The sequence below is a fragment of the Dipodomys ordii genome, unplaced genomic scaffold (assembly GCF_000151885.1).
Source record: "Dipodomys ordii isolate 6190 unplaced genomic scaffold, Dord_2.0 Scaffold87, whole genome shotgun sequence".
Taxonomy (NCBI): domain Eukaryota; kingdom Metazoa; phylum Chordata; class Mammalia; order Rodentia; family Heteromyidae; genus Dipodomys; species Dipodomys ordii.
The window spans coordinates 3,876,702-3,900,014 of NW_012267303.1; the positions used below are offsets into that span (position 1 = coordinate 3,876,702).

At 50.8% G+C, this 23,313-nt stretch overlaps 1 protein-coding gene across 1 annotated transcript in view; it reads left to right on the top strand.

Annotated features, from left to right (window-relative positions):
* Shank3 (SH3 and multiple ankyrin repeat domains 3) overlaps nt 1-23,313 on the top strand; it is a 72,795-nt gene that overhangs the window by 30,288 nt on the left and 19,194 nt on the right. Inside the window, exons 11-20 of the mRNA XM_013025732.1 lie at nt 36-172; nt 731-844; nt 7,434-7,509; nt 7,755-7,837; nt 8,217-8,341; nt 8,448-8,580; nt 9,533-9,613; nt 18,128-18,258; nt 18,868-18,952; nt 23,245-23,312. Of these exons, the coding sequence (XP_012881186.1) occupies nt 36-172; nt 731-844; nt 7,434-7,509; nt 7,755-7,837; nt 8,217-8,341; nt 8,448-8,580; nt 9,533-9,613; nt 18,128-18,258; nt 18,868-18,952; nt 23,245-23,312 (1,033 nt within the window). The remainder of the gene's footprint in view (nt 1-35; nt 173-730; nt 845-7,433; nt 7,510-7,754; nt 7,838-8,216; nt 8,342-8,447; nt 8,581-9,532; nt 9,614-18,127; nt 18,259-18,867; nt 18,953-23,244; nt 23,313) is intronic.

The following is a 23,313-nucleotide window of genomic DNA, read 5'->3' on the forward strand; positions in this document are numbered from 1 at the left end:
GCCGCCGGCACCTGCGCCCCTGGCTGTCGCTACAGACGTTTCTGTGTCATGCTGGGGGCCAGCGCCACCCGGCCCCGTGTCCGGCCCCGCCGCGGGGCTCTTGTGTCACTTCTTGGGCTTCTCCGCTGGACACCCTGGGGCCGGGGTGCCGCCGCGGGGGAGAGCTGTGACAGTGACTGTGCCCACGGGTGCTGTGCACATCCCTCCCGCCCGTGCGGCCGGCCTGCTGAAGGCACAAGCCCCTCATTTTGTAATCACCCGGGTCCTGCCCAGGCGCTCTGTTTCCATGGGAGCCTGAGGTGGAAGCAGGTGTATCTTGTGGCTTACTCCTCTGGCCACCGTGCAGTGACCCTGAGCTCTTGGCGGTGGCCCTTGGGTGGGTGACAGCTATCAGAGAGTGGCCACTGGGGGCAGGAGCAGGATTGTGGCTCCTGCAGCTGCTCCCGTCCTCCTTGAGTATGTCCATCTGTATCTCTGTCCCCTGCATGCCCATTCCATGCCCAGCCCATCTGTTTGCTTGCCTTTTCTGCGTGGATTCCACAGTCTTCCCAAGAAGAAAGCTAGGCGAATGTGGGAAGGGATGGAGAGCAAGGGTTAGGGCAGAACCTGAGCCTGAAATGGAAGGGTGGTGGTGGTGGGGTAACCTGCAGAACCTGAGCCAGAAATGGAAGGGAGGTGACCTGCGGCTCCTTGCTTTACCCTAATGGCCTGTCTGGCTTTTGTTCCCCAGTGCTCAGCATCGGGGAGGGCGGATTCTGGGAGGGGACCGTGAAAGGCCGTACAGGCTGGTTCCCAGCTGACTGTGTGGAGGAGGTGCAGATGCGACAGTATGACGCCAGGCCTGGTGAGTGACCCCAGACTCCTTCCTAGGCACCTCCTGAGGTGTACACCCTTTGGCTTCCCGTTGGTTTTTCTTGGCGTAAATCTGGGTGCTCACAGAGAAAAGACAAGAAGTAAACTCAGACACACCTAAACACACACCTGTGCATATGACACATACGTGGTGTGTATTCGTGACACATGTAGTTCTGAACAAAACTTCACATATGTTGGAGAACTTGTGACATGCTCACAGGAGGTACACAATCGTGAATGTCCTCTGTTTCCACACGTGATTCCAGTGCTTGTGACCACTGTTTTAGCATAGTCTTCACAGAAATACCAGGTGCTTGGAGCTTGCGATTCATGTGTGACTGGCAGACAAATAAGGAGGTCAGTGTGAGAAAAGAGGCATTTTTCCAAAGTGGACAGATTGTCCAAGTGGGCAGAGCAGGAGGGCTGGACCAGCCAAGAGGAAATGAGGCCAGCTGGGCCCCAAGGGGTAGTTATAGGTACCCTGGGGCTGGGATAGTCTGAGGGCTGTTGAGGGATGGCCCCTGTCTTTAGTCAGGCAGAGAGGATGTGAAGTTGAAGGCTTCAACTCCTGAGGCTGGTTAGCAGCCTTCATTTAACCCTGCTGAGCAGCTGGGTTTCTAGGTAGGACCCCTCGGTGCCGGAGCCCACTGCGTGAGCTGGCTATATTATCTAGGATGTAGCCTTTAGTAGGAGCCTTCAAGGATGCTAGAAAGCCCTAGGTCCCATGAGTTTTACTTCTGGCCCACAGAGTAGGTGTGATAAATGAAGCTCTCCTGAGTGGTGGTCATAAGTGGTCACCAGTGATGTGTTGAGTCACAGTGCATGTGTTTCTCTGTACCTGGAGGATTTGGGTTCAGAGTTGGTATTTCCTCACATTGGATTGACAGCTTCCCAGTGGAGCCCATCCATGTGTGACCCAGGACCCATGTGTGACCCAGAACCCATGTCCTGTGCCAAATTTGGTAGAGACCCAAGGACATGTGAGTTTGGCTGCTGACCTACTGCTGGCCAGGTGACTTGCTCCCTTACCTGGTAGACCCTTGTCCTGCTCCAGTGGTGGTGGCGTGGAACATGGAAGGGTCTGGGCTTCCTTGTTCTCTGCCTGTGGAAAGTAGTAGATGGAGTGGGAAATGATGTCAGGGTTTTGGCCTTAGGCCTGTCAGGGTGAAAGGAGGGAATAGAGAGGTATGTGGACTCCACACCTGTTGAACAGGAGCTAGTCCTGTACACTCCTACAGGAAGGGTGGTGAGGTGCTGGTCTAAGAACTGGAGGCGCCAGGGACAATTTGGACCTTGGGGTGAAGTTGAGATGGTAGGAAAGCTTGTGCTGGAGTCAGAGTCTGAGATGAGTGGCTGCTAATTAGGTTACTCCATGCTGGACTTGGTGCTGGCTCCCCACAGCAGCTGTGGAGGGTACACTGGTCTGTGCTTCCGCAGAGGCTTTGTGAGGAGCTCTCTTGAGTTCCCTGAAGGATTCAGAGAGGGCTTCAAAGCAGAGGTGATGTTTGGGTGGAATCTTCTGGGTGGATCCACAGATGAGGCGTTACTTCGTGTTTTCAGGGATCTACACAGTGTTTCAGAGCTACATTTGTCAGCAACTCAACATAACTTTTTTTTGTTGTTGTTGGTCATGGGGCTTGAACTCTGGGCTTGGGCGCTGTCCCTCAGCTCTTCAGCTCAATCAAGGCTAGTGCTCTATCACTTGAGCCACAGTGCCACTTCCGGTTTTCTAGTGGTTTATTGGAGATAAAAGTCTCACAGACTTTCCTGCCAGGGCTGGCTTTGAACCGTGATTCTCAGATCTCAGCCTCCTGAGTAGCTAGAATGACAGGCATGAGCCACCGGTGCCCGGCTCTAATTTTAACATTTTTAAATAGACAGAATTGCCAGTTTGTCCCAGAAACCCTGGGGAGGTTGAGCCAGGTGTTATTAGTACATTTCTAGAGGGCCCCGCAGCCATGAGGGCCACTTGTGGCAAGGCTGGAGTGGGGAGCCTGAGGTCACTTAGATGCTCCTGAGTACAGAGAAAGGACAGCCTTGTGGTGGGAGCTGACTAGGCCAGGGTTGCTTGATTGTGCAGTTCTTTTAGGGTCATGGTCAGGATTTGGACAGGGCAGAGCAGAGAGGTAGGCAAAGTGGGCCAGAGCTTCAGAAAAGTAGCCTGTGTGAGTGATAAAAACCTAAATAACAGTTACAGGGATGATAGACAGGGCTGTGGGGACTGAGTATCAAAGATAGCTGTGTGGATGGGAGTTCCAGGGGTTGGCCGAGGATGAGAGCCCTGCTGAAGCTGCCTGTAGGAAGGGGCGGGAACAGTGATAGCCTTTCTCTGACCTCAGCTGTAGTCTTGGCCAGTCACTCTAGGCAGAATCTTCCATGTTGAACTCAGACTGAGTTTGGCCAGAGGCTAGAGGGCAGCCCGGCCATAGAAATCTGCTTTTAGTAGGCGCAGATCCAAGAAAGAAATCTGATTCAGGGGCTGGAGTAGGAACTGAGGACTTAAAGGCCAAAGACTGGACACTGTGTTGAGGCATATGGGCGAGGCTGGTACCCAGGGCCACCACTAGAAGCTGGACTAGGAGACAGGTCCTGATCCCTTCATGAGGTGCAGAGCCAGTCTCTCAAGACACTGGAGAAGCAGAGGGTGTTGAGTTGGGTGGGAGGAAATGCCCAGGCCAGTTTGTGCAGGGAACCCAGTCCCAATGTGCCTCCCCTCCTTCCCCACCTAGTTTTGGGGTTGTTCATGTTCCGAACCTTCAACTGTCTTTTTTTTGTGTGTGTCTGATTAATAAGCCCAGGAAATGAATTTGTGTTACATAATGAATACAAGTTGGTTGACTAAAAAATTTCAAAACAAGCCGGGCGCCGGTGGCTCACGCCTGTAATCCTAGCTACTCAGGAGGCTGAGATCTGAGAATCGTGCTTCAAAGCCAGACCAGGCAGGAAAGACCGTGAGACTCCTATCTCCAATAAACCACTAGAAAACCGGAAGTGGCGCTGTAGCTCAAGTGGTAGAGCGCTTGCCTTGAGCTGAAGAGCTGAAGGACAGCGCCCAGGCCCAGAGTTCAAGCCCCACGACCGACAAAAAAAAAAAAAATTCAAAACAAGATTCTAGTGATTATAAGATTGGGGTCCTTTTATCTTGCCCATGTAATTGTAACCCCTCTGTACAGTATTTTCACACACACACACACACACACACACACACACACAAAGAAAAAAAAGACTGGGGTCCTTTTGCAGGCTGAGTGTTTCTTTGACTTGACTGGTCTGAAGAAGGGTGTTATAGAGGAGTGTAGGGCACTGCCTTTGTGGTAAAGCCTGGCTTATGCTGGCCTTGGGAACCCTGGACTATCAGAGAGGGGCATGTTGCAGGGCCTCAGCCATATTGGGCTGTATCAGGGGGAAGAGAAAAGTGAATTGAGAGCTTGGATGTGGCAAGGGTGATGATAACAGGCTACCGAACCCAGGGGCCCACCAAGGTAACCTTGCTCTGGAAGGATAGACCCAGAGGGGCCAGTTGCCTTACTGAGAATCTCATATCTAGTAGTAGGAATCTGAATTTAGTACTTGTTCTTTTTTTCTTTTTTGGTTGGTCGTGGGGCTTTGAACGCTGGGCCTGGGTGCTGTCCCTCAGCTCTTCAGCTTAAGGCTAGTGCTTTGCCATCTGAGCCACACGTCCGGCTTTTCCTGAGTAGTTTATTGGAGATAAGGGTCTCACGGACTTTCCTGCCCAGGCTGACTTTGAACCTTGATCCTCAGATCTCAGCCTCCTGAGTAGCTAGGATTACATCCATGAGCTGTAAGATATGAACAGGGGCTGGGAAGGTGGCTAAGTGGTAGAGTGCTTGCCTTGCATGCCTGAGGCCCTGGGTTCAATTCCTCAGCACCACATAAGCAAAAAGAAAAAAGCAGGAAGTGGCGCTGTGGCTCAAGTGGTAGAGTGTTAGCCTTGAGCTGAAGAGCTGAGGGACAGCGCCCAAGCCCAGAGTTCAGGCCCCATGACCGACAAAAAAAACAAAAACAAAAAAACACAAAACCTAAACATCTCCTCCCACCTTTGCCAGACAAAATTCTACAATTTGATTCCCTCTGCCATTTTCTTTGGCTCCTTCAGTTCTAGCTGCATGGGTTCCACACTGTCTCTAGCATCCTCCAGGTTGATGCCTGCGCATTGGCTCTGCCCTGACTGCCCCACTCCTGGGAGATGCTGTGTCTCCAAGTGGTCTTTGCTTGGCTCCCTCTGCTGGTGAGGCTATCCCTAGAATGGTACTTTCTTTTTGGGGGAAGGGCAGTACTAAGGTTTAAAATTCAGGACTCGACCCATACTTCTAGTCCTTTTTTTTTTTCTCTGATTTTTTTTTGGGGGGTGGTCATGGGGCCTGAACTCGGGGCCTGGGCGCTGTCCCTCAGCTCTTCAGCTCTACGACACTTGAGCCACAGCACCACTTCTGTCTTTTTCTGTTTATGTGGTGCTGAGGAATCGAACCCAGGGCCTCATGCATGCAAGGCAAGCACTCTACCACTGAGCCAACTTACCAGCCCCTTCTCTGATAATTTATTTTTTTGGGGGGTCCGGTCATGGGGCCTGAACTCTGGGCCTGGGCGCTGTCCCTCAGCTCTTCAACTCAAGGCTAGCATTCTATGACATTTGAGCCACAATACCACTTCCAGCTTTTTTCTTTTTGCTTATGTGGTGCTGAGGAATCGAACTCAGAGCTTCATGCATGCAAGGCAAGTGCTCTACCACTGAGCCACCTTCCCAGCCCCTTCTCTGATAATTTTTGAGATGGGGTTTTACTTTCTGCCCAGGCTAACCTAGTCCTTGATTCTCTTATTTATGTTTTTCACCAGTTGAAAGATAGCTGTGTACCACCACACCCAGCTTTTTTAAACTGTTGAGGTGGGATCCCATGAACTTTATTTATTTATTTATTTATTTTGAGACTACCCTGGAACTGTTATTTTCCAAACCTCAGCTTCTAGATTATAGGCATGTCTTGTAAACTTTTTGCCCAGGCTGGCCTCAAATTTCTTTTTTTTTTTTTTTTTTCGGTCGGTTGTGGGGCCTGAACTCGGCCTGGGCGCTGTCCCTGAGCTCTTCAGCTGTAGCCTAGCGCTCTACCACTTGAGCCTCTGCCCCACTTCCAGCTTTTTCTGCTTATGTGGTACTGAGGAATCGAACCCAGGGCCTCATGCATGCTAGGCAAGCACTCTACCACTGAGCCACCTTCCCAGCCCCTGGCCTCAAATTTCTATTTTTTTGCTATCTACCTCCTGATTAACTGTGATTATAGGTATGAGTGTGGGTAACTGAACTTTTTTTTTTTTTGCATCCTTGCTCTGTTTTCTATGCTATATTCTCAGAGCCAGAAAAACTAAAAAGTGCACAGTAGACATTTAATAAACCCTTGTTGAACTAGAAAATGAATCTTGGAGAGTGCTACAATAAGAGAGAATGAGAGCAGAAGGTTCTGAGGGATGAAATTTGAGTCAGTGGTGGGGTTCCCTTGGAACTCCTCCCAGATCTGGGGAGTAGAACCAGAGATAGGAGGAACTGGGATATGATTTCAAATTTTGATGACATCTGCAACAGTGAGGAGGGGGACAGGCAGTCCCTGGTCAGCTCCACAGTGGCCATGAAGAACTTTAGGGTCAGAGAAGAGGTGAGGACAGGATTCTGGGAAAGGGACCCAGACCTTGAGGTTCTTTCCCCATTCAGAACCAGAGCCTCTAGCTAGGTACACTCTGAGGTTTCAACTTGGCTCTTGTGAGGAATTCAGTGGAGAAAAGAGCTGCTTTCATGATAGTTCATGTGGACACATAGCACAGAATACATGCACATGTATGAATACTCCACTTGCACACAGCTGTGGGTACATGGACACTTATTTACTTTTTTTTTTTTTTGGGTCCGGTCGTGGGGCCTGAACTCCGGGCCTGGGCGCTGTCCCTCAGCTCTTCAGCTCAAGGCTAGCGCTCTACCACTTGAGCCACAGCGCCACTTCTGGCTTTTTTCTTTTTGCTTATGTGGTGCTGAGGAATCGAATCCAGGGCCTCATGCATGCAAGGCAAGCGCTCTACCACTGAGCCACCTTCCCACCCCACATGGACACTTATATGTTACCATGCTAGGCTCATACAGATAATGTATGGAAGAAGCAGTCGCACGCACTACAGGTCTCTCTTTCACACACACAAATATGAATACAACATTAATATACTAGCGTGAGGCTCATACACACATAGACTTGCACATTCTGTACCATAATCTCAGCTTTAGGGCTCACTGACTGGATGGCCCTGGTCTTTCTGGTCTCTTGTGTCTAGCTGTAAGGTACTCAAAAAAAAGAGCCACAGCTACTGCCCTCCTGGGTCCTGATTCCAGGAGGCAAGAATTGTCTGCATGCTTCCTTCTTAGCCTTCTTACCTTAGGACCTATAGACCCAGAACCCCAGGATGTGGGATCCCCCCACTTCCATCTTGGTACAAGGGTACAGAGACTGAGACCAGCACAGTTAGGGGTAGTCCCTCCAGCTGGAGGCCAAGACTACTTCAGCTCCTGATTCTCGCTCCAGAAACCCGGGAGGACCGTACGAAGCGGCTTTTCCGACACTACACAGTTGGCTCCTATGACAGCCTCACTTCACACAGGTATTAACAAGTGAGGGAGGGGAAGGGGGACAGGACGTGGGCTGGACCTGTGGCTATGGCATGGGAGGCGTGGGAGGGGGAGGCCAGGGTTTGGCAGTATGGGTGGAGGGGGAGGAGAAGGTGTCCAGAATGTCTGCCTTCTGCTTTTCCCCAGGATGGCCTGTGTCTGTGTGGCCCTGTGGGGTCCGCCTGGTGCCAGGTTGCCTGCAGGGCTGAAGTTACCTTTTTGTGCTTTTCTCCACTAGTGATTATGTCATTGATGACAAGGTGGCCATCCTGCAGAAACGGGACCATGAGGGCTTTGGCTTTGTGCTCCGGGGAGCCAAAGGTAATGGATTGTATTTTTGGGAATGTTTTCTATGTCTTTAGTCCCAGCCCCTTCCATCTAATGCTGTGGTTGTGATGGTCTTGGTTTGCAGTGTCTGGGTATAAGGCAGCCATTTCCTGAACCCTCCACTGTCTCCTACCCTTTGGCTTGGGGTGCCTAATAGAATAGGGGCTTTTAGCCAAAGTGAATGAAAAAGGAATGTGTACTGCTGTTCTGGACTGTGCGTCTGCCTGCTGCCCTCTCCATCTTGGGTCACTGTCCCAGTAGTCACATGCTTCTCAAGCTAAGCATGTGGAGGTTGCTGTGTGACAGCTTCCCTCACTTGAACCACACTGGTGAGTGCCTTCCTGCTCCTGCTTCCTAATCCCCCTCCCTGCAGCAGAGACCCCTATTGAGGAGTTCACGCCCACACCGGCCTTCCCTGCGCTCCAGTACCTGGAGTCTGTGGATGTGGAAGGCGTGGCCTGGAGGGCTGGGCTTCGTACTGGAGACTTCCTTATTGAGGTGAGGCATATCCTGACCTGTAGTGGGGGTAGGCTGAGGGGAGGTGCTGACCCCCAAGCTTTGAGGGGGTACATGTAAGCACCCTACCCAGTTGCCTGTGTCCTAGGTGAATGGGGTGAACGTGGTGAAGGTCGGACACAAGCAGGTGGTGGGTCTGATCCGTCAGGGCGGCAACCGCCTGGTCATGAAGGTTGTGTCAGTGACCAGGAAGCCTGAAGAGGATGGGTCTCGGCGCAGAGGTGAGGGCTCAGGCTTCCGGATCTGTCAAGACTCTCCCCTTGGCTCCTGACCTTAGCCCTTTGACTTCAAGCCCACATTTCTCTTGTCATTCAAACTGCTGGGTTTACATCCTAATTTCATATTCCTGAATTTAGAGGAAATGTTGGCATTTTAGCCCAGAAACACTGCCAGAGCCCTAGAGTTGGATATCCATTGGTCCCTGGCCAGGCCTCTGACCCCTGACCCCAGATTGCCCTCCTCATATTCCCACCCCCTCCTTCCCGGCATCCTCCAGCCTTGGTGTGGCTGAGCCCTCCTTCCCTACGCCAGCAGCTGCCTGGAGGCCGGGTTGCCATGGCAACTGTGAGGTTGACGCTGCCGCTGCTGCTGCTTATTGTGCGGGGAAGGGGGAGGCGGCACCTGAGGGAAGAGGAAAAGCGTCTTCTCCCGCGCCGACGTAGTTGAGGCTCAGCCTGGGCCCAGGAGGCTTTGCAGTAGCCCAGCCCGGGTTGTTGGCTTGCCTAACCACACCCTGGTCCCCTAAGGGATAGTGGTACCTGGGCCTGGAAACTCTGGGTGGCAGGAGGCAGCCTGGCAGAAGACCCACCCAGCCCCCACATGGCTCCAGTGCCCCCTTGCAGGGCCCTAGGAGCCTTCAGGGTGGGTGCTCATACCAAAGCCAGCCAGCACCGTGTCCCCCTTCGGTATTCTTGATCACCACCTGAGGCCCTGGTCAGGGGCCCCAGAGGTTCAGCCATCCTGGCTCCAGTGCTCCCCAAGCTCCTGGAGCTCCTGGAGCCATGAAGAAGTTTGCATCCAGCCGCAGCCTGAACAAGATCCTGGCACAGTGTGACTCGTCCTCAAGGGAATACGAGGAGATCCAGGCGGTGGAGCGCAAGTGGCACTTGCACCTGGCCACGCCGCGCCGCCTGCTGCTGGACCGGAGGGCCAAGGCCTCCCTCTTCTTTGCAGCCCCACCTCCTCCCAAGAGAGCCCCCAGCACCACGCTGACCCTGCGCTCCAAGTCCATGACGGCTGAGCTTGAAGAACTCGGTGAGCACAGGGGGTGGTTGTGGATGGAAGCGGATGACCCTGGATGGAATGGCCGGGGTAGGGGGGGACCCCAGGCAGTGTGGGAAGCCAGAGGGACTGAGGTTGGGCTGAAGCCAGGCACCAACAACAGGGAGGAAAGACTGGCGAATGTGGAATCAGGTCAAAGGTTAGGTCCAGTGCCTGTTGGATGAGGAGAAAAAATGGCTTCTGCAGATGTGTGTGTGTGTGTGTGTGTGTGTGTGTGTAAGTGTGTAAGTGTGAGACCCCTGGTTCTACATGTCTCCACTCTGACTTTGTTCTTACACTTCATCCAAGTGAGGGAAGAATAGTGGTTGAGCAGCCTGGTGTCTGTTCCCAGCTTGCCAAGCACTACTTGGGTCATCTTTGTGTTGTATTTTACTCTGTTTGTTTGCTCATGCATCAAGCAAGCCTGCTGGCCTCATAGGGTCATTGTAAGCATGTCTTGTGCAACATGGGATGGGTCCTTGTAAGCCGCAGAGGTGAACAAGACTGAGTCAGACTTTGATGGGCACAATCCCAGGAACCATCGGGACCATATCCCAATGTATGACATTTAATAACCTTGTCATAGGCATGTCAGATACACAATCATGTCCTGACATGTATGACCATTAACAACTTTGTCATGAATGTCCTGTGTGTATAACCATGTCCAGTCATGTATAGCAATCAATAGCCTTTTCATGGGCATGCTCTCATACATAGACTATATCCTCATTGTGAGAATGTTAATGCTTGTGAGAATTAAGAGACTGTATCCTGACCATCAACAGCCTCACAGTGGGTATATTCCCATACAAGTGATTGTTGGCTCACTGCACTTCCACATTCTGAGTCCAAACCCAGCCCCAGTTCCTTGCTCTCACTGTACCAGTGGAAGGAACTTTTACCCTGGCTCACAGAACTCACCCTGTCCTTGCTTCCAAAGTGAGCTCTGACCCTGTTTTGGCCCACAGAGCTTGTTCTAGTCTGAAAAGGAGCTTTGACTGCAGTTTTCAGTTTAGTTTCCATAACAGCTTCCGGGAGGGACTGGGTTGACATGATCAGATTTTTCCTTGCCATAAATATTCTGAATAGATAACACACAAAAAATACATAGACAAAAATACACAGAGAAGTCAAAAGAAAGGAAGAGGAACCCTTAGGCTTCAAACGTAAAATGGGATATCAAAGCCAGGGGAAGAGAGAAAGCTGATGCTTCCTAGCCGTGATGGAGATCCCAAGGGCAAGGTCAGGTTCTGAAGCCTTCACCAACTCGAGGGGATGAGGCTGTGGACCTGTAAAAAGTGGGAAGGCCAGAACCAAGCATAGGAACTAAAATTAGCATCAAAAGAATTAGAAGCCAGAAAAGAATATGAGACAGTAGATACAATGTTTATCACAAAGATCAGAGAACTAATAGACTAATGAACTAATAGGATAGGGCCAAAAGAAAAAGAGCAATCACATTTAGAAAGGGTTTCTGAAGGACTGTCATTGAAGCCTGGTACTAGGGGCTTCCACCTATAATCCTAGCTATTCATGAGCTGAGATCTAGAGCACTGTAAAGCCAGTTTGGGCAGAAAAGTCCATGAAATTCAGTGTTCAGTTAGCCAGCAAAATGCTGAACTGGAGGTGTAGTTCAAGTGGCAGAATGTCAGCTATGAGCAAGAAAGCTGAGCAAGGGCTGGGAAGGTGGCTCAATGGTAGAGAGCTTGCCTTGCATGCATGAGGCCCTGGGTTCGATTCCTCAGCACCACATAAGCAAAGAGAAAAAAAAGCTGGAAATGGCGCTGTGGCTCAAGCGGTAGAGTGCTAGCCTTGAACTGAGGAGCTGAGGGACAGCGCCCAGGCCCAGAGTTGAGGCCCCATGACAGGAACCCCCCCCAAAAAAAAAAAAGAAAGAAAGCTGAGCAAAAGTGTGAAGCTTTGAGCTCAATCGATGATACTGGTGGACAAAAAAAGAACTGTTATTAAAATTGAAAATATAAAACAAAGAAATACAAGTTAGAAAACAAATGAAAAAAATCTGTGGCTTAGATACACAGTATCCTAGACCCAGCTGAAAATGAAGCAGTGGATGAGATCAGTTAGAGGAGATGACCCAGAATCTGCTCAGGAAGAAGAGTAGATATTGAAGAGCAGGTAGAGGATATGAGAACAAGTAAAGAGAGACTGGCATCTACTTAGTACAAGATCTAGAGGGAAAGAGTAAAAAAATGAAAGGCAGTGTTTGAAGAGTAAATAGCTAAGAATGTAAGTGAAAAAGATATGAATTCCATTAGAAAAAAAAGCAGAAGTCATTCACAAAGAAAGAAAAACTCATCTACATCCAGATATGTCAGAATAAAATTTTAGAATGCCATTGACAAGCAGAAGAAAGGAGAGAGAGAAAGCATGCACCAGCCCGCCTTTGCTTGCCCTTGTGAAGCCAGTTGGCTTAAAAGGGAGTGATGGTGTGATGGGCAGCAATGGTAGAAGGCAAACATGGAATCAAGATGCCTCTCTACCTAGATTCTGAACTCAGCCAAACCTGCTTACCTGAGTGAGCAGAGACACCAGCTGACTTCTGGCTCCGGCATCATATAAATCCCAGGTTAGTCACAGGGAGCTGACCTGTCAAACTGACCAATTAGGCAGTACTGGTAGGCAGCTGGACTTGTGTGGACATCAGGCAAGACCAGTGGATGTTCCTTGGAGTCTCTTGCCAGACTGTACCATAGCCATGTTTAGGACTCTCCTAGTGGGCACAAAGGCTTTAGGCAGCCTGAATTCTGCATTCCATGGGCATAAATACTCTGCTGTATTAAGAGTAGAACTCCTCCCTTTTGCCCTGAGCCTTTCTGCCTACAGAAACAGAAGTGGAAGAGTGGAATGTTCTTTTCTGCTCCAGAAGCCTCAAGAGAGGCTCACTGTTTGCTCTGCAGGCCCTGCTGCACTGAAGGGCACAAATATCAGACTGTTCCTGAGTAGAACTTAGAGGAGGACAGAAGCCCAGCATGAGCTCTGCATACATGTCTGAGCCCAGAGACAAAACTGCTGAAGTGGGATCAAGGGTCTAAATGGTACTATATTTAGAGAAGGGCCAGGCAACCAGGGGCCCAGAGCTGTGCTGCCTCTCAATACAGCTGTCCAGAGAGGCCAACTTAGCACCCACTTCTTTTTTTTTTGTCGGTCGTGGGGCTTGAACTCTGGGCCTGGGCGCTGTCCCTCAGCTCAAGGCGAGCGCTCTACCACTTGAGCTACAGCGCCACTTCCAGTTTTGTGGTGGTTTTATTGGAGATAGGAGTCTCATGGTCTCTCCTGCCCGGGCTGGCTTTGAACCGCGATCCTCAGATCTCAGCCTCCTGAGTAGCTAGGATTACAGGCGTGAGCCACCAGCGCCCGGCAGCACCCACTTCTTAACCTGTTCCCTCTGGATGTCTGCTTTGAAGAAGCCAGGCCAAAATTGTGGTTCTCCAGGCTCCTGAGGAGCCATCCCACAGTCTACTATTCGTGTTTTTAAAATGTAGAAATAAGACATGTTGGTGGCCGGGAATGTGGCTCAGTGGTAGAGTGCTTGCCTAGCATGCAGGAAGCCCTGGGTTTGATTCCTCAGTACCACAATAAACAGAAAAAGCTAGAAGTGGTGCTGTGGCTCAGTGGTAGAGTGCTAGCCTTGAGCAAAAGAAGCTCAGGGACAGTACCCAGGCCCTGAGTTCAAGCCCCAGGACAGACACAAAAAAAGACAAGTTGGCACCACTAGCATGAACATGCCCATCCTGACAGTAACAGAAGCTAATAGAGCCCTTTAGGATCCATAGTCTATTGAGAAAATGACCCAAAGACTTGCAAAGAAAAGAAAATGTGAGGTAAGGGGAAGCGGGCCTCAGAGGCTCACGCTCGGCGTCTTGTGCTTGGTGGGGATCAGGCCAGGTCCTGTAGAAGGAAGAAGAGGGATGAGCGTGTTGTGGGTGAGCAAAGGCTGAGCAAAGGCTAATGAAGATTGGGTGGCTGTGAGGAATAAGTGAGGGGAAGAAGCTGGAGGAGATAGCCTCCCAAGAGAACTAATTCTTAGAGGGAGAAATTCAGAGCACCTGTTCCCCTCCTCGTGTCACGTGCACATTGGCTTCACTTGAACTAGGTTTGGAGGTCATGTTTTGGAGACCTAGGTCAGGGAGTCTGGTGGATCTAGACTCCTTTCTCATCCATTTCTTCAGTAGAAATTGGGACTTCACTGTAGTTTCTGGGTCCCTTTTTCTTTGGTGATGAGAACTCATGATAGGTGTCATATCGTGTCCCTAACTCTGGTGTTGGTCTGGAAGAGAATTCTCTGCCAGACATATATGTCCTGCCTGCTGTTTAAAGCCTGTGTTTGCTAAGGCCCCGAGTTCTATCCCTAGCATGGGAAAAACCTACAGAATGCTCATGGGTGACCATCTTGGTTTTCATTGGTCTCTGAACTTGGGTTTTATAGAATTATATCTTTTTTTTTTCTGGACAAAAACCACTTGGCTAGAAGAATGTGGTTTAGTTATGCATGTCTCTGTATATGCATGTATGCATGTATGCATGTATACATGTGTGCTTGTGTGTGCATGTATACACAGGCATGTGTTCCTGCTTGTTGTTCTTCCCTCTTAGGTTTCAAGACATTGGCAGGTTTGTGCTTTGGTTTAATAAGGGGTGGGGGCAGACTTGTGAGGCCTGATTTTTGGGAGATAGGGGATAGAAGGGATGAGGGCAAGGAGACTAGAGTGGAGAACAGGCTCAGGTGCCGTGAGATGAAGCGTGTCTCTTACCCACTTTACTCTGTTTCTCAATTCCAAGCCTCCATTCGGAGAAGAAAAGGGGGTAAGTCATCTGTTGTGTCCCTGAGCCCAGCTTGCTTGTCCCTATCAGGTGGTGCCTGTGTGTGAGGGGCCACAGTCGAGCACAGTGTGGCCCTGGGAAGGATGAATGGGAGTTCCCAGAGGTGTGGGCATCTGGGACCACAGGGAGGCACAGCATGGACGTTAGGGGATTAAGTGAGCCCGGGTATGAAGATCACTTGAGACATATGATATCTGGGCCATGTTGGGACAGGTATGTCTAGGTGTTCAGGTATGTCCTTGCTAAAATTTTACGCCTGTCCCCTGGGGTTACCTCTGTGAGTTGTTGGTGTCCAGTCTCATGCTGACTGGTTGCATGGCCAATTCTAGAGTTGACAGTACCATCAGAGCATGGGGGCCGAGTTCTACAGCACTGGTAAGGGAGCTAGAGCTCCCCTGCCTAGCATTTCCTTCCCCCCTCACCACAGCCTTTTCGGGGGCTACCTCCATATCTTTTCAGATTCTTCCCTATATATGTCTTGTGTGTCTACCTTGACCGTATAGAAAACAATGTCGGATGTAGACAGAGCTGCCTGGTCCCCAAGGTCCAGTATCTGAGGAAGTCTTGGAGCCTGTTTACTACCTCTGCCTCTGTGTGTGTGTGAGTGCACATGTGCACACATATGCCTGCCAATCCTGGGGTTTGAAGTCAGGGCCTTGGCGTTGTCCCTAAACATTTTTGCTCAAGTCTAGAACTCTATGACTTGAGCCACAGCTCCACTTCTGATTTTCTGGTGGCTCATTGGAGATAAGAGTCTCACAGACTTTCCTGCCTGGGCTGGCTTTGAACCACAGTCCTCAGATCTCAGCCTCCTGAGTAGCTGGGATCATAGGCATTAGCACTTAGCTTTCTCTGCCTCTTGAAGGAAGGGAGTTAGGCCCAGGTGGAAAGAAAGTTAGGCCCAGTGGAAGCCCCAGGTGTGTGGAATCACACATTTAGCGCCTCTCTGTCACTTTTTTTTTTTTTTTTTTTTTTGGTCCTGTTGTGGGGCCTGAACTTGGCCTGGGCGCTGTCCCTCAGCTCTTCTGCTCAAGGCTAGCACTCTACCACTTGAGCCACAGCACCACTTCTGGCTTTTTTTTTTTCTGCTTATGTGGTGCTGAGAATCCAGGGCCTCATGCATGCAAGGCAAGCACTCTACCACTGAGCCACCGTCCCAGACCACTTTTTTTTTTGGTCCGGTTGTGGAGCCTGAACTCTGGGCCTGAGCGCTGTCCCTCAGCTCTAGCTCTTCAGCTCAAGGCTAGCGCTCTACCACTTGAGCCACAGTGCTACTTCCGGCTTTTTTTCCTTTTTGCTTATGTGGTGCTGAGGAATCGAACCCAGGGCCTCAGGCATGCAAGGCAAGCTCTCTACCACTGAGCCACCTTCCCAGCCCCTAGACCACTTTTTTTTAAGTTGGTTGTGGAGCTTGAATTCATGGCTGGGCACGGTCCCTGAGCCTCTTTTGCTTAAGGTGAGCACTCTACCATTTGAGCCACAACACCACTTCCAGTTTTTGAGTGGTTAATTGGAGATAAGAGTCTCATGGACTTTGCTGCTTGGGCTGGCTTTGGGTTGTGGTCCTCAGCTGTCAACCTCCTGAGTAGCTAGGATGACAGGCATGAGCCATCCACACCCGGCCCTCTGTCACTCTTGAGGCACTGGACTTTCCCTGGATGTGCGTGTACACCCTCAGTGTGCATTTCTCAGTTCACCACAACCCCACCTCAGTCTCCTGTTAGCCTTTCAGGTACTAAAAACAGATGTCAAGGGTTCCTCCAAGGACCCATCTCTCCTTGCTCGAGAAGTTGACAAGCAAGTTCTTTCTGGAGTGTTGTGTTGTGGCCCTCTGGTGCATTAGTGGGGCTCCTGTGTACTATGCAAGGGCCATCTCCGAGCTGTGGGGGGTCAGATCTGTCCCTCATGCAGGGCTCTCCTCTCTTTGGTCCCAGTCTGCTCTGCTCTGTGGGAATGAAGCCCAGACCTGGCTATCCTAAGGGACTTCATTTCCTTTTTTAAGTATCTAAAATAATCCTCACACCAGCAATCCTTGGTCCATACTGTCCCCTGGTGGTGTTGAAAGCCATATTTAGGCCCCATGAATTGCTCTGTACTGGGAACTTGTTTTGCTGGTAAACTCCTGTGTTGTTCAATGCATAGTCTGAATTCTGATAGAACTTCTCTTCTTCAGAGAAGTCACAAGTTGTTTGGGGAGGCAAACGGGTGGCAGGTAGAATGAGCAGGTGCTGGTAAGAAGCTTCAGGTTGGAACTAAAAGAGAAGGTGTCTATACTGACCATAGAAGTGCTGGGTACTTTGAGAGTGGAAGGGCATTAAGATGAGTGTCCCCGGAGGTAGGCACAGCTCTCAAGAGTTAAGCAGAGCTGGGTGCCAGTGGCTCACACCTATAATTTTCACTATCAGGAGGCTGAGATCTGAGGATTGAGGTTTGAAGTTAGCCCAGGCAGACATATCTGAGAGACACTTATTTCCAATTAGCCAGCACAAAAGCTGGAATTGGAGCCGTGGCTGAAGTGGTAGAGTGAGTGCCAGCCTTGAGTGAAAAAGCCAAGCAAGAGCAGAAAGCCCAGAGTTCAGGCCTTCGTACCAGGCAGAAAACAAGAGTTAAGCAGAGCCTGGAGACAGGTAGAGCCTGAGGGATGGGTGAGAGACTTGGTGGTTAGATTGAAGCTGCTGAATGAGAACAGGGGGACACAGGTGCTACCTCCAATCCCTACTGCGTGCTGGAGCACTGGCTCCGAGTTAGCTCCAGGATAAAGATGAGTGGACCTATTAGGGTAAGAGTGGTTGTTCTCTTGGGAGAATCCATCTAACTATACCTCTCTCAGCCCTCAGACACATGTTAATTGTTGAATAAATAAAAATACCCATTTTAAAAAGAATAGCTTTGATAAGAACAAACAAAACATTCTTAAAATATTGGACTTGAAACAAGTGTGCCTGAGGCCTGCTGGTACCTTTCCTCCCGGGCCTTGTTCATCAGTCTTCACATGAGTCTCCCAACCCTAACTCTGCTCTGCTTTTCGGCTCCCACTGCTTTCAGAGGAGTTGAGGGGAGCCCCTCGGTGAGGAGATTCCTTTTCAGTACTGTCTCCTATTTCTCCTTTTTGTAAGCATCTTCCATTCTGTCTACAGCTGCCTTCTCTCAGGGGGAAGGAGGAAGGATCCATGGCCTTCCGTGCTGTATTGGACCACTTTTTAGGTCCCCAGCCCAAGTTTGGTTCTCAGGAAGTATCCCTACCCTTGTTTGTTCACTTGTTGATAATTAGCTTAACCATTCATTATTCAGACAGCTCTGTGGACACCACCTGCTTGAAGATCAGGATCTGTCCCAGGGCAATGATACTACTAGAAACAGCTTTTCTTGGCAAGTGGTAGGGACAGGCCATGTGCTGAGAACAGGCACAAGGGAATGGGCGCGAGTCGGGGAGATGTTTCTAAGTGGTCTGTCCTCCATCTTGGTGCCCTTCCATAGTCTTATCGTAGTGGTCACTATTGGAGGAGTGTCCCCAGCAACACTTGGCAGGGAAGGGGGGTCCTCTTTAAGGGCAGAAGATGGCTGGGTCTTGGTACCCCTGTGTTAGCACCACAGACATGTTTAGGAGAGGGTGCATCAGTGAGCAGGCCCTGGGCTTGAGGTGGTTGTCTCCTCGATGTGCAGAGAAGCTGGATGAGATCTTGGCAGCTGCTGCGGAGCCAACACTGAGGCCGGACATTGCAGATGCGGACTCCAGAGCAGCCACAGTCAAGCAGCGGCCCACTAGCCGAAGGATCACCCCTGCTGAGATCAGTGTAAGCCAGCCTTGAGCAGCCAAGTCTTTGGATGGTAGGGGCTGGGCTTGGGGACCAGAGGCTCATGTACCTCTTGTCTGAGGTAAGAATCCAATCATTTGGGCCCCTTCTCCAGAGGGGTGGAGCTCCCATGACCTCTCTTGGAGACATGTAGGACAATGTCAGCCTTCTGAATGGCCATAGTTCAGTACCTGCAGGTTTTTACTTCTGTGACTATAGCTTGTGGTGCCTTGACTTAGGGTAGTTTTTGTGTCTCTCAAGTCACCTGGATCCCCTTATGGGACTGACAACACAGTATATTCCCAAGCCTGCCCTTTCTCTCTGACATCTCTGGACTCCTGCTCTCCTTCACCCGGGCTATACCCACTGTCTACAGTGTTGCTGTCCGCACTGCCCATATGACCTAGGCCTTGCTTGGTTGTATCCTCTGTGATTATAGAGTACATAGACCCAAATCCTGAGTCCAGATCCCACTGACACCAGTGTTGTCCAAAGGAGTGCATGGGGTATTGAATGTCCAGCTTAGGAGGAGGATGAGTGGGGCTGGATGGAGACCCAGGGTCCCCAGTGTCCTGGAACCTCCATGTTCCCCCTCCCCGACCCCCACAGTCATTGTTTGAGCGCCAGGGCCTCCCAGGCCCAGAGAAGCTGCCGGGCTCTCTGCGGAAGGGGATTCCACGCACCAAGTCTGTAGGTATGGCTGGGCTGAGGGGCTGCCGTGGGGCTGGGAGGGGCTGGGCTGGGCTGGGTGGACTTGGGTTTGCAGGGTACTCCCTCTGCTTTCATAGCCAGGGATCTCATGTGTTTATGAACATAAACGAGTTGTCCTTTCCTTAACCTAGAGATGTGTTGCTGGAACTTGAGAATTTCTCTCCCCAGTCTACTTATCCCTGTACACTGGGCACTCTGGTTCACCAGGCTTACCCCCTCCCCACTTCACATCTCCTATCTGGGTTCCCTCCCATTCATCCCTTCTGCCTCCCACAGGTAACCAGCATCTTTGTCACCACGTCAGCTCTCTTCTCTCCAGGCTGCTCCTTTGCAGCCTGGATTCAGGCTGACCCTAAAATTACTCTCTCTTGAACCTCCCTCACTCAGATACTGTGCACGCTCTCTCTCCCCCTTCATAGCCAATTTTCTTGAAAAGGTCACCCATACTTCCTCCTGTCTCCATCTGTTCCTAAGCCTGTGGCAGATGAACTCATTCCACATCTAAAACTGAAACTCCTCTCACCAAGGTCATCAATGGCCTCCAGGGCATCCCTCCTAGTGGATACCACCAGCTCTTTTCATAAAGACCTCAGCTGGCATTGGTGTTGTTTTTTTCCATGAAACTCCTCCCAGCAATCTAGGCAGTGCTCCTTGTTCTCTTTTCCTCTTTCTTGGGCTACCCCTTTTCAGCCCCTCCCTCAACCCACCCAAGGACATATTCTGATTTTCCTTTCCCTCTGTACCTACTCACTTTGGGGCCTTATCATCACCTTCTCTAGCTGCTGGCCTACCTTTAACTGTGTTTCCTTCTAACCCCAGCCTGGGACTTGTCTAACAGGCCTTGCCTACTGATCATGCATGGCTCCTCACCTTGCTAACTTGTATATCTGTCTCCTACAGAGCTGCCCATTTGTCTATTTATCTGTCTGTATTCACCCCACCATCTGTTCAGAGGAAGCCCCTACTTAGCATTTAAAACATGTTAAGCACTGAATGTTTATGTACATGGATCCCTGTAATACTTACAGTGATGATATGGAGGGAATACTGTATTTTGTTCAAGCAAGAAGACTTAAAGTGACTAGGCCAGGGCCAAACAGGTTCACTTTCTAGCTACCCTGAAGCCAACCAACTGCCTAAACATATCCCTCAACCATCTCAGGAATCTCTGGTCTGACCCTGGACTGGGTTTGGGGCCCAGCTGGGGAAGAAGACATGTTTGTACATGGTCAGCTCAGCAATTATATGGTGGGTGTCAAGACACATACACAAATGGGCTCTGACGGGAGCTATGAACGTCACTGAAGCCTAGGGGAATTTGAACTTAGAGTGCAGAGTAAGTGGAACTTTCTGGGTGATGATGACGTGAACTGTTGACACAAGCCAGTGTATAAATGACTCAGGCATGTAGCAAGGTCCTTAATGTATTGACAAGGGTTGGGATGTGTGTGTGTGGCAATGCTAGGGTTTGAATTTAGGATATTATTGGTTGCTGGGCATGTGCTCTACCCATCTGAACCACTCCTCAAGACATGTTTTGTAGGTCATGGGGCTTGAACTCAGGGCCTGGGCACTGTCCCTGAGCTTTTTCACTCAAGGCTAACACTCTACCACTTGGAGTCACAGCACCACTTCCAGTTTTCTGGTGGTTTATTGGAGATAAGAGTCTCACAGGGACTTTCCTGCCCAGGCTGGCTTTAAACCGCTGATCCTCAGATTTCAGCCTCCTGAGTAGCTAGGATTACAGGTGTGAGCCACTGGTGCCCGGCTGCCTCCAGACTCTTTTAAAAGTTGGTTTTCAAATGGGGTCTCGCATTTTGCTGAGGCCAGCCTGGGATAACAGATGTGTGTACTACCATACCCAGCTAGTGGTCATGCTAACTTTTTGCCTGGGCTGGCCTTTAGCTGTGATTGTTCCAGTGTCTGAAACTGAAGGCATGAGCCACCATGCCCAGCTGACCAAAGGTCATTTCTATAGATAGGAGAGTGGGGAAAGCAGTTGGTAAGACTGCAGGCTGTGTTGGCGTCAAGTGGTACTTCTTTTTGCTCTCTTTTGCCCAAGTTCTGGGCATTCTCCATGATTTCTTCCTTAGGCTATGCCTCACCTGACAAATTGGGAGTGGGCTGCCTCTTCACATGTGTTCGGCACTGGTGTGCTCGGCTTGTACCTAATCCAGAGCTCTTTCTTATGACCCCTTGCCCCAGCTCTGTCTTTCTGGGAAAGGAGGCTTTCTACAGCACAGTTATCATATCATCTTGCATCCACCCTGCTGACCCGCTGTGGGCTCCTTAGGAGGACCAGCACTGGCCCTCTCCTGGTCCATCTGAAGATATTTGTCACTGCCTCTCCCCACTGTGAATCTTCCCACACTCCCTGCTCCCCACCTGCCCTTCTGCTCATGGACAGCCTGTCACTCAGCCTTGCCCACTTCCAGAACAGATCACTGCAGGGACCTGTACACCTGCTCTTGAGCCTCTTGTTTGATCTGCTGGTTGGTTCCTTCTGTGCTCAAGTTGACAGGTGGGCCACACAGAGGCTCACATATAGGCCCCCTCAGTGTGGAATGCCACCAGTTGCAAACACTATCATTGGCTGAATTGTTAGTTTCCCCAGGTTCCCACTCTGTGCCAAGGTTGTGTGTTGTCCCTGTGTACATGATGCTTCTCTTGGAAGCTCTCTGGGTAGGAACCACAGGACTCTTGTCCAGAAACATGGAGAATAAATACTTAGTACCCATTTCTAAGGACTGCTCAGAGTCCCCCTTGAGCACACCAGGCTGCACAGTAGCTGTAACAAGTCAGTAGATCTAGGACCTGCATTTTGAGCAACAGTGAGTGCCCAGGAAACACCTTTGCTGCTGTTTTGAGCAAGTAGAGAGGGTCTTTGCCTCCTCTGGTGTCAGCATAGCCCTCATTCTGGGCCGCAAGTGACTTTTCTTTACCCTCAGGCAGAACTTAGCATACCATTAGCATTAAATTCCCCCTTTTCATCTTTGCATGTCACTCCCACCTTCTGTATCCTCCAGGTACGTGTTTTTCCTGCATAGTTCTATCTAACATACAGGCTTGTGGGTGTTCCACTGTATGTTTATGTACTGTGCAGGAATACTGCTGAGAGGTTCCGATATGTTCAATGGTGGAGGCCAGCAGGCCTAGAAAAAAGATGGTGATAACCTTGCCACCTTCTTGGGTGCTGCTGCCTGCCCTGGAAACTTCAAATGGCTCCTTGACAGGAGTAGGCCATCCTGATAGGAGACAGGTTCCTCCAAGTGAGCTAGCTGGTAGAGCTGGAATTAAAGCCCAATTTGACAACAAAAGTCTATCCTGTTCTTGAAGTGACAGCTCTCTCCTCCATGCTGGATGCAGATTGTAGTGTAAGGCCTCACCAGTGATTTAGATGATGTCAAGAGCAAGTAGTCTGTGTTGTGAGCACCCGGTAGAGCACTGCTAGAGCCTTGATGTGTCACCACAGTCTCTCTTCCACATTATTGGGCTGGGCCACTTAGCCCTGCAGCCTCATTGACTGCACACACTTAAGCCCAAGCGTCCACATTGTATCTGAAAGAGTGGGGCTCCTCTTAGGTTTCCTCTGGATACTGGACTCTAATGACATGCATATGGAAGGAGGGAGCTCGTTACAAGCCTGTGTAGGCCTTGAGAAGGGGCTCAGGAGGCCCAGCACCTGGCCCAGGGTCGGTCAGTAGAGGTGTATCTGAAGTACGCTGTGTGTGCTTGGCTTACAGTCTCACTTTAATTTATCCATTCTTCCCATGTACCCACCTACCCAGAATTTCTGAATTCCAGCCACTCCTGAGTGGGTCTCCTTGAGCCTGCAGGGTTTCTTTCCCGGCTACGGGGCTTGGGCCCTTGAGCTTCTCTTGGCGGATGCACGGCCGCCTCATCACCACAGTCCTGGGCTTCTTCCGCAGGCGCCCCTCGTTTCTGGCCATCTCCCTTTCTGCTCTCTCCGGGTCACCCTGGCTTCCGCTGACTCCTGCTTGTGCACACCGGGCCGCCGGCCTCTGAGCAGGCTTGCCCGGCTTCGCCCTAGCCCAGGCCGATCGGGCTTTGTCCTTTGGGCTTCTCCGGTGGAGCTCTTCCTTCACCCCGTGGCAGGACCCGGGTGCTGTGGGCTTCCCGAGGGAGGCCTGCGGTGCGGGCTCGGGTGTCCCCTGCGCGCGCACTGCCCTCCATCTCCCGTGTCCCGTTCGCCCAGACCCCCGGCTGCTCCAGGTTGGAGCCCAGGCCGGTCTCACCGGGCGCCTTGGTCTGCAGGGGAGGATGAGAAGCTGGCGTCCCTGCTGGAGGGGCGCTTCCCGCGAAGCTCGTCGATGCAGGACACGG